This window comes from Ascaphus truei, chromosome 8 (genome assembly GCF_040206685.1).
Source record: "Ascaphus truei isolate aAscTru1 chromosome 8, aAscTru1.hap1, whole genome shotgun sequence".
NCBI classification, from domain to species: Eukaryota; Metazoa; Chordata; class Amphibia; order Anura; family Ascaphidae; genus Ascaphus; species Ascaphus truei.
This window is the reverse complement of record NC_134490.1, coordinates 76,513,114-76,531,978: the sequence shown is the minus strand read 5'-3', so window position 1 is coordinate 76,531,978 and position 18,865 is coordinate 76,513,114. Positions and strand designations below refer to the sequence as shown.

The 18,865-nt window shown below is 44.2% G+C and overlaps 1 protein-coding gene across 1 annotated transcript in view; it reads left to right on the top strand.

Moving 5' to 3' along the window:
• Positions 1–6,985: 6,985 nt before the first annotated feature.
• Positions 6,986–18,865, top strand: part of DNTT (DNA nucleotidylexotransferase) — a 257,582-nt gene continuing 245,702 nt past the window's right edge. The window contains exon 1 of the mRNA XM_075613065.1: positions 6,986–7,188. Coding sequence (XP_075469180.1) covers positions 6,986–7,188 — 203 coding nt within the window. The remainder of the gene's footprint in view (positions 7,189–18,865) is intronic.

The following is an 18,865-nucleotide window of genomic DNA, read 5'->3' as shown; positions in this document are numbered from 1 at the left end:
CACTTTAATAATGAATAACCAAAGTTGTTTTAAATACATGGGAATTGTTCATATAATGATTACTAAATGTAACCAATGCATCACATTAATTAATTATAATATAGGAAGTCTATTAATAATACTAATATGAGTTACCTAAAACATTATAACAATGTATTATTAATAATAGATAGTTGACAATTAATTATTTAGAAAACAAATCAGCCATATTGTAAGTGAATATATTAAAGAACTATTAAATACTTATTCATATGAAAGAATAATCAATCAAGCACTAAATTTTAACTAACTGAATAATTTGAATTCAAATATTTTTATTTATGTACAAAATCCTTTAAATGACCCTTTTTAGGCCCAGATTCACAAAGCTCCGTTATGTGAGGGCTCATAATGACAAGTCATCGAAATCAGTAATGGACTTCATGTTCCCTGATGTTAAAGCTTTTTATATATAAAAAACAATAGCCGTTAGTAATGTCATTAGCATAGGCTGGGCGACATGTTAAATTAGCATGGCCTCGTGTTACTGTAGCTTCAAATAACATGGCTTGCGTTATGCCTGTGTAGTTTTGGGGTTACATGCCTTTCTCCTCCTGTGCAATAATCCCTGTTAAGGGCAGGTTTGCCAGGAGTAATCATGGGGTTTGCCCTTTCACTCCTGTGCTGTGTAATATCTAGTGAAGGAAGTGACATCAGGCTCTGTGTCCACTTACAGTGACACAGGGGTGGTGCCTACGGAATCTATTTAATATGCAGAACTTCCTCAATTTAGTCAGTGTGCCTCACCACCTGCGTGAGGTGAGTCTGTCCAGCAACCTGTCAGGGCTCTGGCAGTGTTTGTGGCCCTCCCTCAAGGGAGTGGTGTGGAAGACTATTCCTCTTACTCCACCAGGGAGTAAGGGAAGAGCTAGACCTGCTTTCAGTGCCCTTGCCTGGGAGTGTATGGTCAGGGACTTCCTTTGGGTTGGCAACCTGAGATGAGCGGTATAGGTAGGGAGGTTCAGGACGTGCTGACAGGCACATGCGTGAGCTGCCATTTGCCTATTGGGTGATATGTCCTTACTTGCGAGTGTACTTAAAGTGAGTGTCCCTAAACCGGGGTATGCCTGTTTATATATACATATATACATACAGCTCAACCCCGTTATAGCGCGATCTGCTTATGCTGGTGCTCAACATGAAGTACTAGCCACTAGGCTCTTGCTCTATCTTGAGGGTGGTGGACATTTATCCCCACTTTGCTTGCTTGTAAATAATGACAGTTCACTATACAGGACTAGTGTATGTGATACCCTAGCCTGGGTCAACACAGACACTTAATATTTCTCTAATCACTTCTCTAAGTGATTATATATATATATATATATATATATATATATATATATATATATATATATATAAAACCATAATACTGAGTTAAGTTATGGTGAGTAAAAAAAGTGACAAAAACCCTCCACAGGAAAGCAAATATGCAAATATAACTGTATGCTCATCTGCATATATATATATATATATATATATATATATATATATATATATATATATATATATATATATAAAAACAAAAATAATAAAGGAGCGCCTAATGGAGTAACCTGCCTAACTGTGAGTAAGTAGCCAACTGCGTTAATACAACCTATGGGGTGGCTAAGGTAGAAAAATATGTATATAAAAACCCTATGTAGTTCTAAGATAAAATGTGTAATAACAATTATGATTTTAATACAAAGTATACATAACAAAATTATTTAAAAAATATTTATGGAAAAATATCTTATTATATGAGAAATAACCTGAATAAAATAAAATATTAAATGAAAAAAATGTAAAAAATATTAGAAAAATAAAAACTTTTTTCCAAAAAACTTTTGAAACCTTAAAAGTCACAGAGTCCTGTTCCAGATAAATGCATCCAGGTATAGGCAGCCCATTTATAAGGGATCATAACTCCCTAGGAATACCTATGAAAGAAAAAAGAAAAGAAAACAGGTGCACACCTAGTGCATTAAAGTTTAACAATAATTTTATGGAACATTTAAAACCAGACAAATGCCCACTCACAAGTATAGCGGTTTTTAAATGCAGTTATGAGATAGGCCCTCATAAGCCAGTGGTGACGTTCGAGCCAGCAATGGTGTCCTCTCGTGCGTGGTCTCCTTCTACCGGAAGTGACGTTCACCCGGTCTGGTGTCCCGCACAAAACGGAAGTCCCTCCAGGAAACCGAGGCCTCGCCTGCCTGCCTCTAGCTGCTGCACCACCAATAGAGCCAAACGATGTATCCACTGATCTGCTTCGCCGAGCCTCCCACAAGCTGCGTTCCTCTCAATCCGCTCTCAGTGGGAAAAATGCCTGCTCTGCTTTAGCCACGCCCTACATTAGGTTAGCTATGTCCTCCTCACTTAGTCTATGCCTCTATTCTTCAATATGAAATAAATATATATATATAAATATATATATATATATATATATATATATATATTTTATATATATACATTAATAATTATATATTTTTCATTTCACATTTTTTTATTATTAATATTATTATTTTTTATTTTATTTCATTATGTTTATATTGTTTTGGGTTATTAATTATTACAGATATTCAATATACATATTGATATTAGAGTTGGTGTATATTCCCGTTGGAATTTTAGATTGTTATGTCGTTAGGTGTATTAGACATTATTGACCTAATTAGATATTATCTACCCCATTTTAATATGTTTTAATTCACTTGACTGATTTTGTAAATGAGTGTGTGTGTATATATATGAGTTTATTTATAGTTTTCAACCTAGTCATCTGATCACTACAATTGTCTGTTATTAGCTTTTTCTGTTTTCTCTTCATAGTTCTATTCTTTCATCAGTGCGGTATGTATTAGTTAATTGAGTGTGTACCTATAGCTTAACCTCAATCAGCTGGATTTAGGGGTTGCTAGGATACCATAAGGGTATATATACATATCCCAGCATCCCTTCCTCATCACCCTTTGAAAAAGTCGCCCGTGTGCGACGAAACGCGTCAGGGAGCATCATCACGCACTACGCACGGACATTACGTCATCACGCATGCGCAGAAGCAGGCCGGTTCGAGCGCGCAACAGTAAAGCGGCCATCCAGCACAGGAGACATTCTTTGTAATCCTGAGACGTTTGCTGTGAATATCGGAAGCACCCTGGAAATCCTGACGGATCACTGCCCCTTCATCTCTATGAGACTGATGGACTTTTGATCCCCTTGCAGATACCGGATGGTGGTGATATTTCACAAAACGCTTTTATATATTGTACCCATGTGAGTCATTTTCTTCTCCCTCCCCCCTTTCCCATCATTAAATATACGGTTTTATACTATGGGGCGTGCGCGCTCTCCTCTCTTTATATATATATATATATATATATATATATATATATATATATATATATGTGTATATATATGTATATATATATATATATATATATATATATACACACACATTACAATTCGTGCTTGCTACTTTCTTTTAACTTTTTGTATACATAATGTACAACTCTGCGTATTTTATCCACATTATTTATGAAAAAAAATATCATATTGCTTATTAAATACTGTTGTATCTAAGCTTTACCAAGTTATTTGAATGAGAATGCGACTATTTGTTATCATACCTTCCATAAATACACTGTGCTATATGTATTAAAAAAGAGAAACACACTACAGATGTATTTAAGCATTTTATTAGATTATATAATTTATCCCACAGAGACAGCTCCCAAAAGGATGAGGCAGAACTTCCAAATTATTTCTAAACACCCAGACACCCTGGAAAGCTCGCAGCAATAATAGGCAAAGTACTTAGCAACAAATATGAAGCAGAACTCAAACAAGAAGTCGCACAGCCATCTCCATGGAGTAATAAATAAAAGAGGGACTGTGCAAAGTATGACAGTCAGAAGAAAAGGAACATCAGCACTGAAATGAAGAAGAGCCCCTTTATTACATCAAGTGACAAGGACAACACTTTTTTTTAAAAATAAACATGCTTTTGCCTTAGAAAAATATATGGCACATCAATCTCTTATTTATATGACACATTTATCAATGTGTAGAAAAGGTTACAACCTAACAGAAAAATATTTTAAAGAAACTTTAAAAAGTGCATATCCATCTTTCTGTTATGATGTTATTTTTAACCAATAACACCTACTAAAACTATTAGCTGTAGAGTAGCTGATCTCAGTAAATTAATTTAAGGTGAAATTGGATAAGTCCTGAAGAAGGGCAGCAATGTGATTATAGAAAAGGGTAGATTATCGGGTGATTCTCTAATTACTGTACTTTGCAGCTCTTTTGTTAGGTCAAAGAGTACCAGGGTTCTATTAATTGTTAATGAGGTGCCTGTACCATTTATATTCTCACTTTTTTGCCTTCCTCTTCCAATCCCCTCACCTCATGTTCTCATGACCAGTCTAGGATTTATAGACCCGGTAGCAATAAACAAGGCCAATCCACTTTTCCATGGCAACGTACTCTTGGTATCCATAATAAAGCTCTTTCATGGCTTTCCTCTTATTTCTCCCATTGTATTTTCAGTGTCTTGTTCTGTAACACCCCGTCCTTCTACCACATTTTGTATGAATTATTTATTGTACATTAAATATAAATTAATTTTTCTTTGCTTAAAGTTCTGACACCTTTTTCGCTACAGAAAGACCACTGTATGTATACGCACAAACAAAATCCCATACAGGTTAGTATAGTTCTCTGTAATGAAACTGACACTATTTTTTTGCCTCAGTCTCTCACGCCGTGCTCTCATACCTATGAAACCCTCAGTGCTCCCAATGTCTGTTTGTCCCACCAACACCTTCTCTGATCTTCTGTCCCACCCCTAACTCCTCTAATAGGACATAGGAAGATAGGACCAGTTTCTCTCTTTCCGCTTTCTCCTCTAAAGAATGAAACCCTTGTGAGTCAGAGGCATCTGTGCTTGAGCACAGGGACCCTGTAGCACCTGCCAAAAGCCGTCTGTGCGTCAGACCTTCTTTCTCTGCTAGGCGCCCCATTCCTAAATGGTCCTGGATGAGCTCTGACTGGCAACTATTCTACAAGGGCTCCAATACGTTGTCTTGGAACCAGTTGGTTGGTCGGAGGAGGAAGAGTGCTTGGCTCATTGACCCTAACCTTCCCCTCTCTCACCTCTTCGACAGGCTCCAGCTGGCACTACACCTTCACCCACCACTTCACAACTGCAGAACCTCCCCTCTCCCACCCCTTCCCCAAGATCTATTTGGCAACTTAACCTAATATTGTTTAAAAGAAGCAGCAAGCGAGAACAAGAAGAGCATTCAGAATGTTCGGGATGCGGTCAATCTTTAAAAATGCCGTTCTTGAATGTCACGACTGAATTGTTCCTTATTGGAATGAATTGAGATATGAGTCTTTATTGAATGCTCACAGGCATTGTTCAATATAAAATGTGTATTATCAGTTCTAATAAGCAGCTCTCTGTTAAATATACTCCCTGATTAACCTGAGGTTAGTAGACACTGCTACACCTGCATAGATATTGGTGAAGCTGATCGGTAAGCTTCAATTGCCATTTCTATATACTGTATAATAGTACAAAAGTCTAGTGAAGGTTTTGTGACTTTTCAAACTTTTTTTTAAAAAGTTTGAGTAAATCACAGGTGAACTAGATTTCGGCAAGTTCGCACATCTCTCTTATGAGCAGTTTCTTTGTTTTAATCCATTGATCAAAATCATTGTCATAAAAACATTCCAACCCTTTTGTTTTTGCAGAACTAGTGCTCAAAGAAATGATGACACTACTAAACTGTGCACTTTATATAATCTTTCAAGAAGCAATCGAAGCATGCACGTTTTTTAACATAGGGTTGAAACAGTGGGTCTCGAGAGCTGAACCTCATTAATTTCAGCTCTGGAGACCCCCTGCTTCCAGATATACTTACCTCCATAGGGGGTGATGGTAGCCGCTCCATTCGTTTCGCAGAGTTTCAAAGCTCACGCGCCCTGCGGGCCAATAGGAAGCCGTGACATCATCAGGTTCGGTTTACTTTTGGCCCGTGTGACGCGTGAGCGTTAAACTTTGCCAACATACCGGCACCCCCTTTGGAGGTCTGTATTTCGGGAAGCAGGGGGTTCCTGCAGCTGAAATTCACGGGGTTCAGCTCCAAAGACACCCTGCTTCAATTCTATGTAAAGAAAATAAAAAATATCTTGGATTGCTCCTTTAAGCTAAAATAACTTGGTTCTCATTTTTTTTAGCCTAAGTCGAAAGGTTAGTGAGTAGAAATACTTAACCCCTTTAGTGCCAGAGAGTCCCTCCACCTCAACGGCCATGGACCCTCCACACTGACTAATCACGTGACTGCTCTTCTGAGTGATCACACAATCACTCCTGGGTTCCAGTGGCCAGACCAGAAGTGAAGGAGAAGGGGATAGCCCCTTCAGTGTACTACGGTCAGAATGACTGAGCCACCTGTGCTGAAGCAGGGATATTTAGAAAACCTGAACTGTTGGTGGCCCTTACGGACTGGAGTTGACCACCCCTGCCTGAATAGCCAATTTTCATAGCCAATACATTTCACAAGCATTTCAGTTAAGCAACACTAATTGAATAATTCATAACATCCAAAAAGTCTCATAAAGCTACGCTATGGAAAAGAAATGAGAGAAATGTTTGATATGTAAATTTCCAAAATGTCATCCAAACAAACTAGTACAGGAAAATGAGTTGCTAGAGTTGCAATGAAAGTGCACCTGCACAGGTTTCTTCAAATGCTTCAGACATATGTTCCTATAAAAACATTTTTTTTAATGATCAAAGCAGTTAATTTATCTGCATATGTACAGTAGCTACAGCTTCAGAAACCACCAGTAAGGCAAAGGAAGACGACATCAGTGGGAGGTTACATATAAAAGCAGTGAGGTGAAACTTTCATTGGCATAGTCAAGATCAGGCTTACACCAACTTTGCACCATGGATCTAATGAGAGGCTCTACCTTGGTCCCTATGCGTAAAAAGCCCAAAATGATGCAGTTTTCACAATCCTTTTGCAACTCTGAAATTAAATTCAAGGACATAGTCCTGTTTCTTGTCGAAAGGAAAATGGGAACAAGCAGGAGGACCTTCCTGATGGATTTGGCAAGAAGAAAAGGTTTCCAAATTGAAAATGAGCTACGGTAGGCAATTCAGCCACCAGATATTGCATATCAGACCACGCTTGTGCAGGTTTTAGGAGGGTGTTAGAACAATAACTTTATGTAAACATGTCAGTGTATGATCCAGAGTGTAGAGTAATGCTTTATATTAAATAATGAATTAAATATTGATATGGAAGCTTATTGAGCTCAGTAGCATAAATCTGAAGTCAACACTAAAATATTTAGAGAAACAACATTCACAATACAATATGTACTTGTAGAGAATTAACTACACACATCTCTTCTTACTTTTCCACTGGTCAGTGGTAGGTCCTTAACAGTTTCACAGCAGTAACATGTTGACTTTTGGTTGCGCCTCACCTTTAAATCGGTAGTTATAATTGAATTATAATGTAACTCGCCTTTCAATGTGACTGAAATGTTTGAGAATTAAGAGCGTCATGTATTCTTTTTTGTAGAGCCTATTCATTTTAGAATTGACTTGCCGTTGAGTTATTTTCTCACAAATCTTGTAACGTATGCCAGAGGAAGTCCTATAGTTCTTGCTTTCTGTGCCAAGAAACAGCCACAGCTGTCCAGGTATCGAGGGAACATTGTGCTCACAGACTATGCTGCTACTGCTGCTCTCGCAATAGTAACTTCGGACGTGGCAAAATTCCCAGCTTTGCCACTTGGGCACAATTTAATGTGAATATTTTATATAAACTAGGTGAACCACAGGAAACAGATGTTCTATCTCCAACTGATTTTCTTTGCACAGGAAAAATCATAACTGACGTTTATTTTTTTAAACAGAATTCCAACTGCAGCCAAATAATGTATTGTCTTTAAAGATAAACAGAAAATGTATGTTTCACATGAGCAACAATTGTTTCAACTTCATTCAAAATGGGATGATTTACATTAAGCTGGGGGGAAAAAAGAACGTGAGAAGTATTCAGAACTCAAGCATCTGTATGATTAGAGGTAGTTATTACTTGAGGAGAGAAGAACTGAGACTCTGCTTAAGTGAGAAAGCAGAGTATCAGTAAGTCCCCAGACAGCATGCACTCTAGAACCCACACTGTTGTTATTCGAATATAGCTACACTATTGCAGTGGTTAGTGAATGATGTGCTAAATGATAATTGATGAAAGATGATGAAAAAATACGTCAATATTGGTCGAGAAATTTAGTTAAATTAAAATGTAGATCTTTATTAGACATCTAAAAAGCGAGGGGGTCATAATAACACCATGTTCAGCGTCACTGCGGTTTAGGAAAAATCTGTTTCTAGCAACTGATTTTAGACAGTTACAGTATGTTATGTGTACAGGACAAAATCTATAATTTAATGAATCAACAATGCACACCTGATGAATGCTCAATTGCACTTTGGTCTTGTACTGTAAAGAGAGTTCTGTGAAAATGTTGTCAACATTTTTAGCACAAGTTCAAATTGCTTGGGAATTCAAGAAAAAGTATTGGGCGTGACATTTTCGCCAGATATCAGCTAAACGGAGCGGCTTTCTCCCAACATTTTCTGTGTTGTTGTTGGGTGGGTAGGAAGCAGGTCTTTTTTGAGCAGGGTCATTGCAAAAACAATAAGTGCCTCATGGCAACGTCATGACAAATGGGGCCACGTCATAATAAGTAGTACCCTTGGGGCCTTATGATCTGGCACCGGCATCATTGATGTTTTGCTAGTTTCTTGAAAAGATTATAAATGCAGCTCACAGCGAAATGTAATCACGATCAGAACCGAAGAGAAGAGCTGCATCTTGAAACATCGATCCACTTTTGTGTTCACCAAATATACTCTTTAACTGAGTTCACAAGATCAGCGAGTGCCTGACTTACTATCATCACTTCTATAGTCAAAGTAAACTCTTTTCAGAGCACCCAGGATTCTGAGCCATATTGGTTACTTGAGTTAAAGAAAAAACGATTCCAACGGCGCTTACTTGTGACAATGTCCTAAAATATGTTAACTATGTAAAACAATGTGTTTAAAGCAAATAACAGAAATATAATCTCTGAAGAAAAGATTAACGTGAACTGTGATCTATTAGTAGATAATGTGATAAATCCACCACCCAGTGTAAAAGGTGCTAATAGAAAAGCTACTCAAAATCCTTGTAAAGACTGTTCTCTTAGTCTGTTTGATTGCAGAATTCCTCAAAGATTCAGGGGAGCGCCAATGTTCACGTGGTCATATGTAAAAGAAAAATAAAGGCAACATAGTATAGTATAGTCTCAAATCTTTCTTTCAAGTGTGAAGGTAATCCACTCACAATTTTCTTCTCATAAGTAAGGCATTACAGAGACACCCCTCTCTCTGATTAGAGCAATGAAACTGGATATCCACAGGTGTAGACCCCTTTCAATTTCTCTCCACCACCGCACGAATACCCAGGAATAATAAGAAACACCAAATAGTGCAATAACGTCTTAAAATGTAATGGAGATCATCACAAATAAAACATATGGATATGCACTCACATCTTATTATATATTTGTGAAAGCACTGTATGCCTGTCTGCATCTTCCTGTGTCCCTAGGGGAAATCTCATTGGTCCCTTGGGCCGCCCGCCCGCCCGCCCCCGCACCTCTCATTGGCCTGAGGCGGAGTGACGACACACACACACACACACACACACTGCGCGGCACTCATCGGGACCCGCGCGCACCTCCTCCTCTCCCCGGGTCTCCCGGTTTCCCGCGATTTTTCCTCTCCTTCCCCCCCCCCCCCCGGGTCACCGCTACAGTCAGCGGAGGAGCGGAGCGAGCGCCCGGGACACAGCGGGGGACTCTCACCTCCCCAGGGCTCTCACCACCCATAGGCCACTCCCTCACCCGGCGCTTACCCCCGACCCACACACACAGAGCACTGAACGGCTCTCCCCCCCCCACACACACAGAGCATGCGGCTCTCCCCTCACACAGGCCTCTCCTCCGGCTGTCTCCGCCTCTCCTCTGGCTCTCTCCGCCTCTCCTCCGGCTGTCTCCGCCTCTCCTCCGGCTGTCTCCGCCGCTCCTCCGGCTGTCTTTGCCTCTCCTCCAGCTGTCTCCGCCTCTCCCGTGCAAGGCGCAGCACCTCCTCATCGGAGCGTCTCAGCCTCTCCGCGGAGGAGCCCGAGGAGGAGGAGGAGCGCGGCCGGTACCCGGAGGAAGTGTGCAAGGTGAGGAATCGCAGGGGACTGGGTTATTTACCACGTCCCTGACTCACCCTGCCCTTTGCCACCACTGCCCCCCTGCCCTTTGCCCCCCCCTGCCCTTTGCCCCCCCTGCCCTCTTGCCCTTTGCCCCCCCTGCCCTCCCTCCCCCTGCCCTTTGCCCCCCATGCCCTCCCTGCCCTTTGCCACCCATGTCCTCCCTCCCCCTGCCCTCCCTCCCCCTGCCCTTTTCCCCCCTGCCCTCCCTCCCCCTGCCCTTTGCCCCCCCTGCCCTTCCTCCCAATGCCCTTTGCCCCCCTGCCCTCCCTCCCAATGCCCTTTGCCCCCTGCCCTCCCTCCCCCTGCCCTTTGCCCCCTGCCCTCCCTCCCCCTGCCCTTGCCCCCTGCCCTCCCGCCCCTGCCCTTTGCCCCCTGCCATTTTCCCCCCCTCCCTCAACCTGCCCTCCCTCCCCCTGCCCCTTTCCCCTTTGCCCCTCTGCCCTTTGCCACCCTGCCCTTTGCCCCCCTGCCCTTTGCCCCCTGCCCTTTGCCCCCAGCCCTTTGGCCTCTTGCTCCCTGCCCTCTTGGCCCCCCTGCCCTCTTGCCCCTCTGCCCTTTGCCCCCTCCCTCCCTGCCCTTTGCCCACCCCCTCCCTGCCCTTTGCCCCCCTCCCTGCCCTTTGCCCCCCCCTCCCTGCCCTTTGCCCCCCCTCCCTGCCCTTTGCCCCCCCTCCCTGCCCTTTGCCCCCCCTGCCCTCCCTGCCCTTTCTGCCCTTTGCTCCCCCCTGCCCTCCCTCCCCATGCCCTTTGCCCCCTGCCCTCCCTCCCCCTGCCCTTGCCCCCTGCCCTCCCGCCCCCTGCCCTCCCTCCCCCTGCCCTTTGACCCCTGCCCTCCCTCCCCTGCCCTTTGCCCCCTGCCATTTTCCCCCCCTCCCTCCCCCTGCCCTCCCTCCCCCTGCCCCTTTCCCCTTTGCCCCTCTGCCCTTTGCCACCCTGCCCTTTGCCCCCCTGCCCTTTGCCCCCCTGCCCTTTGCCCCCAGCCCTTTGGCCTCTTGCTCCATGCCCTCTTGGCCCCCCTGCCCTCTTGCCCCTCTGCCCCCTCCCTCCCTGCCCTTTGCCCACCCCCTCCCTGCCCTTTGCCCCCCTCCCTGCCCTTTGCCCCCCCCCTCCCTGCCCTTTGCCCCCCTCCCTGCCCTTTGCCCCCCCCTCCCTGCCCTTTGCCCCCCCTGCCCTCCCTGCCCTTTCTGCCCTTTGCTCCCCCCTGCCCTCCCTCCCCCTGCCCTTTGCCCACCCTGCCCTCCCTCCCAATGCCCTTTGCCCCCCCTGCCCTCCCTCCCAATGCCCTTTGCCCCCTGCCCTCCCTCCCTCCCCCTGCCCTTTGCCCCCTGCCCTCCCTCTCCCTGCCCTTGCCCCCTGCCCCCCCTCCCCCTGCCCTTTGACCCCTACCCTCCCTCCCCTGCCCTTTTCCCCCTGCCCTCCCTCCCCCTGCCCCTTTCCCATTTGCCCCCCTGCCCTTTGCCCCTCTGCCCTTTGCCCCTCTGCCCCCCTGCCCTTTGCCCCCCTGCCCTTTGGTCTCTTACTCCCTGCCCTCTTGCCCCCCCTGCCCTCTTGCCCCTCTGCCCTCTTGCCCCTCTGCCCCCTCTCTCCCTGCCCTCTTGCCCCCCCTCCCTGCCCTTTGCCCCCCCCCTCCCTGCCCTTTGCCCCCGCCCTGCCCTTTGGCCCCCCCTACCTGCCCTTTGCCTCCCCCCGCCCTTCCCTGCCCTTTGCCCCCCCCCACCCTTCCCTGCCCTTTGCCCCCCCGCCCTTCCCTGCCCTTTGCTCCCCCCTGCCCCCCCACCCCTCCCTGCCCTTTGCCCCCCCCGCCCCTCCCTGCCGTTTGCCCCCTCCGCCCCTCCCTGCCCTTTGCCCCCCCGCCCCTCCCTGCCCTTTGCCCCCAACGCCCCTCCCTGCCCTCCCCGCCCTTCCATGCCCCTTGGCCCCCCCGCCCTTCGATGCCCCTCCCCCCCGCCCTTCCACTCCATGCCCCCTGCCCTTCCACGCCTGGGCAAAGCCGGGTATATCAGCTAGTAAGATATATAAGTACAGTCACTGTACGAAATCCCGATAAGGTAAGAGCAATTCACCGGTACACAGTGTGTTGTTCCCCTCTGCGTCTCTGCTCCCATCAACGTCACATCCGGTTGACACAGGGCTAAGGGCGGAAGTGCTATAAGGAGGATCTCCGGCATGTACTTATATATCTTATGTGAGTGCATATCCATATGTTTTATTTGTGATGATCTCCAATACATTTTTAGACGTTATTGCGCTATTTGGTGTTTCTTATTATTCCTGGTTACTTGAGTGCCTGTATATATATAATATGTAGCGCACTATCCCCCCACCCCATGGGAGATATGGCGGCTACCGTGTACGTGGTGCGTTACCTGTGGCTCACAGGAGGGCCATGCTTCCGCTGCTTGGAGCCTGGGGTGTGTCTGATACATCTGGTGACAGCGCCTACACCTGCACGGGATCCTACTTTGTGACAGGACCCGATACAGTAATACACACACTGATAGTAATAACAGTTTACTGAATGCATGAACAGAATAATAACGATAATAACACCGTGCCACCAACACTGTGTCCACACCCCGTGGGGTTTACCCCAAAGTACAGAGGTGCCCCAGGGCACCCAACCACCCTGGTGTCCACAGAGTCAATCCACCTAAAGTGTATGTGACAGCGCTGCCCACACCCGCGTGTTACTGTTGGTGCACTTGTGGAATGTTGGTATACCTTCCAGGCGCTCCAGCACCTGGTATCACCGACTGAAGATAAGAGATCCGCTGATCCAGCGACATTGTCCACGATGGTGTCTGCCTCCACGTGGGGTGAATTCCGGCGTGGATAATATCACCATGAAGGTAGTCTCGGTGCCTTGCGGTGGTGGCCGGGTCCCAGACCACAGGCCGTTACTACTGCGCAGCGTCCTTCTGTGTCCTTGACACTCTGAATGCTAAAGGGGGCAGTGTCCCTGTCTAAGGGCCTGTCCCTGTAGCAGCCACAAACTGAACAGGGGAGTCGGGGCCTAACAGGGGGTCTCTGGCCTAGTCCAGGGGCCTACTGACACCCTGCACCTACAACCCTTATTCACTGATGTCCCAGCTCCGACTGGCGTGCTCCTCAGCGTGCGAAAAGTAACAATCTCCCTAAGCAGGGGAATCCTGGAGCCCTGTTGACTCTGCTGCGACATGTTATCCCTTGCCCCTGGGCATTCTGGGAGCTGTAGTCCCCGCGGAACCCTTTTTTGTAATGGCCGCCGGACTATATAGAGACACTGTGCATGCGCTCATTTCAAGATGGCGGCGCCCTATGTGGTCAGGTGGCCGCGGACCTCCGGCGACCCGGTCGCCTTCCCTAACCACCCGTTGGCTCCTGCACCTCTCTCCACGCTCCCCCCAGCCTCCGCTGCAGCAGGAGGTAGGTGACAACTGGGGGACCAGGGGGGACCCAGGCAAGATATATATAGAAAAGAAGAAAGCGCACGCTGCATAGCACATAAAAGTGTGACAATTTAATGATAAAAATGAGTGTAATCAATTACACTCACAAACAATGAAGATTTAAAAATATTTGAGTGTGATATATTCACCACAGCAGCAACATCCGGACATCAAGGATTGCTCCACGATACCAGGTGAGCGTCTAAGTGAGACACAGATGGAGCTTTTTTTAGATTCCGTTGGGCTGTGGTTCTCCCTGAAAGCTGCCTACAGTACAGTAAGTCTCCAGCCTAAATAGTTTTTTTTAACATCATCCAGGAAGGACTTGTTTTCTTTCCCCTCCCTGTATTACTGTTATATATGCTCTATCTGGCTCACTTTAAAGTATCTGGTCACTGGAATTATTTTTTTAAATATTGAAATGTATGGCTTTATTTCGATTTTGTTTTTCTTGAAGTCTAATTGCATATTTGATTGTATTATTCCCTTTATATTGATACATTAATTTTCAATTTAATATTAACACACTTAGGATAATTAATCAATATTTGTTAATACTAGCCGCTATTATATATAGTCACTTCATTTACTTCATCAAATCACTGGCACTACTTATTTGTTTCATAATAATAATAATAAAAAAAATATATATATATTTATCATCAACATCCCCTGCTGATCCACCGCTGACTGAAGGCATCCACAATGATCTTCCAGGTACTGCAGTTGCAAGCCTTCCATCTAACTTTTGGTTGTCGTCTTGGCCTTTTTGATATCCTTACAATCCAGTCAAGTACAGAATTAGCTGCCTGTTTTCTACAACATCATTAGAGAAAATCGAGGCCATCTTGCCGAAAACTCTGCAAGATTGTAGATAGCAGGCTGTAATGGCCCATCGAATTAACACAGTGGGGGTCCCTGTGTTTGTATGGGACTGGCGCTGTGTGAATCCTACTGGGTTCCACCTGTCTGTAAGAGACGCGCAGTAAGAGAGAGACTGAATCAGTCACTCTACCTGCGCGCCTCTAACAGGTGATCATGGGGATTTTATTTTAATAATACAGGCATACCCCACATAATATACGCAATGGGACCGGAGCATGTATGTAAAGCGAAAATGTACTTAATGTGAAGCACTACCTTTTTCCCACTTATCGATGCATGTACTGTACTGCAAATGTCATATACATGCATAACTGATGTAAATAACGCATGTGTAACAGGCTCTACAGTCTCCCCGCTTGTGCACAGCTTCGGTACAGGTAGGGAGCTGGTATTTCTGTTCAGGATGTGCTGACAGGCGCATGCGCAAGCTGCCGTTTGCCTATTGGGCGATATGTCCTTACTCGCGAGTGTACTTAAAGTGAGTGTCCTTAAAGCGGTGTATGCCTGTACAGTACTGTAGCAGTGTGTCTGGCCACTGGAAACTTGCGACGTGGGAGAGGTTGCCATGCAGGACTCGCAAGGCAAGCGGTAGAGAACATGCAGCTACATCTGCACCATCTTTGTGCAACAATGGTAATTTCATTTTGCGATATGGCTGACCCACTGCCATTTTAATTTCTTTACCCTTGATATGATGTCCCAGACTCTTGTTTACTTTCGAACGCATTTATTCTTTTTTCCTGTCTCTTTGGGTAATACCCAGCAGACATCTCTCCATACTTCTTTTAGTTTTCTGAAGCAACTGCATTGTTTTAGCATTCAAGGTCCAAATTTCACATCCATATGTGAGCACAGACAGGATACACGGGTTGAACATATTCCATTTGAGGCACAGTGGAAGGTTTCCTAACAAGATTGTCTTGCTTCATCCAAATGCGCTCCATCCCATAATCATTTTCCTATTCATTTCGTTCGAAAGGTTCCTATCCATTGATACTTGCTGGCCAAGGTAGACATAGTCTTCCACTTCTTGTAGTTCATTTATATTTATTTTGATCTTTGTAGAGTTAACACATTTGTTGAACATCACTTTGGTCTGGCTGAGATTCATATGGAGGCCCACCTTCTCACTGGCTTTGAGGTCTCTGATTTGTTACTGGTAGTCTTCTGGACTTGTGGCAAAAATAACAATGCCATCTGCAAATCGTAGGTTACTCAAGTATTGACCATTTACTTTGATTCCTTTTTCCTCTCAATTCATTGTCTTCAACAATTCTTCAACTGTTGCTATGAAAAGCTTTGGTGACCTGGTGTCTCCGTGCTGCACTCCCTTGCTGATCCATATCTTGCTTGTATCTTCATGTAATCTAATGGTTGACGTAGCATTTTCCTAAATGCTGTTTATAATATCAATGTACTGTACGATTCGCCTTCTTAATGTACTTAAAACCGCTGACGTGTAGACAGAATAAAAGGCTTTTTTTCGTAATCTACAAATCCTAAAATGAGTGGTAGATCGTATTCATTACTTTGGGAAATCACTTCTTGTAGGACTTGGATGTGGTCCATTGTGTTGTATCCACTGCGGAATCCCACTTGTTCTCCGTGCTAGGGATAATTTCAAGGTCTGTTGCAGTCGATTAGTGAGTATCTTCGTAAAAATCTTATGTGATTGGAAGTGAATTGATTGGTCTGCAGTTTTTGTGTTCTTCTTGGTCTCATTTCTTGTGGATGCGGATTAGTATAGCATTGCTCCATTGTTCTGGATTTTTTGTGTTCTCTAAGAATCATTGACATGGCCTATCTCTGCTTTAGAAAGGCAGCACACATAGAGCCTGTCTGTAGCTGGTGAGTCCAGCAGGGAGCTTTGCTAATTATAGCTAGAGTTAATAAGCCAGTCTCCACCTGGCTCATCAAGCAGCTTTAAATGTGATGCACAAACTCTCTTGAGCACAGAGGGACTCGGTTACCAGAAGAGATTCACTGAGAACCAGACCCTCTATTCCAGGACGCAGAGTACCCTTGAACCCGCCAGAGGGTGGCCCCGCAACGGACACCAACCCAGACACGGAGACTGACATTAAAGAGCCCCCTGCTTACAGGTTCCTCTTTAGACTATGGGGTCAGAGGTTGGCAAGAGGCCTATCCTCGCAGCCCTGCGAAAGGGACTGGGAAGTGAGTTAGCTCTTAAGGATAGGCTGTTTGTTTATTTGTGCGCTTCCTTAAAGATGTATTATTTGAAGCTACGCGCTGAAAAAAAAGCCATGGTTTATTTTCACCAAATATATCTCCTCTGGTTGTACACTTCTGCACTCATATCCTACTTTTGCAAGGATTTTCTTTACTTCTTCCCCTGCATTTTTCAACATTTCAAATGTAATTCCATCTTCACCTGCCTTTGTCAATTCTTCTGGAAGGACGCATGATCATTGGTGGTTTTGTCGCACTTGTCCTCTGCTGGATTAAGCTCTGTGTTATCTGGGCTCTTGTACAATTTATTGTAGAAGTCTTCAACTTTCTTTATGATAAGTGCACAGTCTTGGTTGAGTGCAATGAATTTCTTATCCTCAATAATAAGTAGCGGGTTCATCTTCCCTAAGCTTTTGTTGTTTTTAATAGTCTTCTTCACCATATAACAGTTATATTTACTTACATCTTCAGTTATACGCTTGCAGATCATCTTGCACAGCACTGTATATTTAATTGTTGTTTTCGAGTCTTGGGATTGCTTTATTTCTTACCATTTCCTCAGTAAGTACTTTGTCTCATCTGATATTTTCTTATCCTGTTTTTTGTTAGTGATTCCTTTATGTTTTTTTTATGTGCTTTCAACTTCAATCTTCATAAGTTCTTCATAATTGTTTGTTAAAGTGTCCCCATGCATTTCGAGGCAGCTGAAGTGATTTTTTTCAGCTCTAATTAAAACTCTCTGACATTATTCTTGAGGTTCTTAAGGTTGATTGTTTTTGTCTACTTTTTAATCAAGTTTTTTCTTTCCATCTTCACATTCAGATGTAATATGCAACAAATCAACTGGTGATTACTCCTTGCGTCAAAATGGTTAATGACAGTGCAGTCTTCAATCGTGTTTCCTGTTAGCTAGGAGATAGTCCATTTAATTCTTATTTCCATTGGGTACATTCCCTATCCATTTTTAATTTAGATTCTACTTGAAGAATAAATTCTTGATGTAGAAGTTTTCACATCCTGCAATTTCTACCATACTGTGTCCACGTTAATTTCTCTTGCTATATCCACACTTACCAACAGATGCTTCGTCTTTCTGCTGGGCACCAATCTTTGATTTGAAATCTCTCATAATGATCTTCAGGTAACCAATTCCTTTTCTGTTAAATTGTTGATTTCATGATGGAAGTCTTCCAGTTCATTGTCTGTGACTTGATGCTGTGACATACACTTGGATAATTTGAAGCCTGTATCTCTTTGTCAACTGAATAATGATTTTTGCTGCTTTTTCCAATAAAATGTAGTGCTCAACTATGCCATTTCTCCATCTCTTGTTAACAATGCTTACTCCACGTATTCTTCCATTTTGCACACCTCTGTAATAGAATAGGTGTCCGCTTATGAGCTTAATGAGACCTTCATCTTTTCTTCTCACTTCACGAAGGCCAACAATATCTAATTTAATCTTTTCAAGTTCGTTTTCCGTTTTTTGCAGTGCTGCTTCACTGGAGAGAGTCCAGCAGTTGTAGGTAGTCAGATTAAGGTATGAATGACATTTTTGTTTAATCTCCAGGGATTCTTACCTCTGCCTTTCAAGTCCAGGAATGATTCGGCCTCCCTGGGAAGAGGGTCATCGCATTTCCATATTTGGGGCTTGTTGCAGGGACAACATAACGACATGTGGGTTATCTGAATAGACTTGTTTATTCAGCCACAAAAAATGGAACACAAAAAACAAACTCCATTCAGCATAGGTGTAAAGTAACAGAAAACCCCAGTATAGAACCCTCCAGTTAAATAGTCCATTACAGGGTTTTGCCCTTTTCTCAGAAAGGGTGGTTCAGGTCCAAGGAAAACACAAAGAATAAAGGTAAGGCTAAGATTATACTACTTGCACGCGAGCGTACGATGGACCGCATAGACTCGCGCATGCCTGCTGCCTCAGCGATGTGTGAACTGAGCTGCAGGTGATTGGGGAGGTGGGGCGGAGGCATCGCGAAGC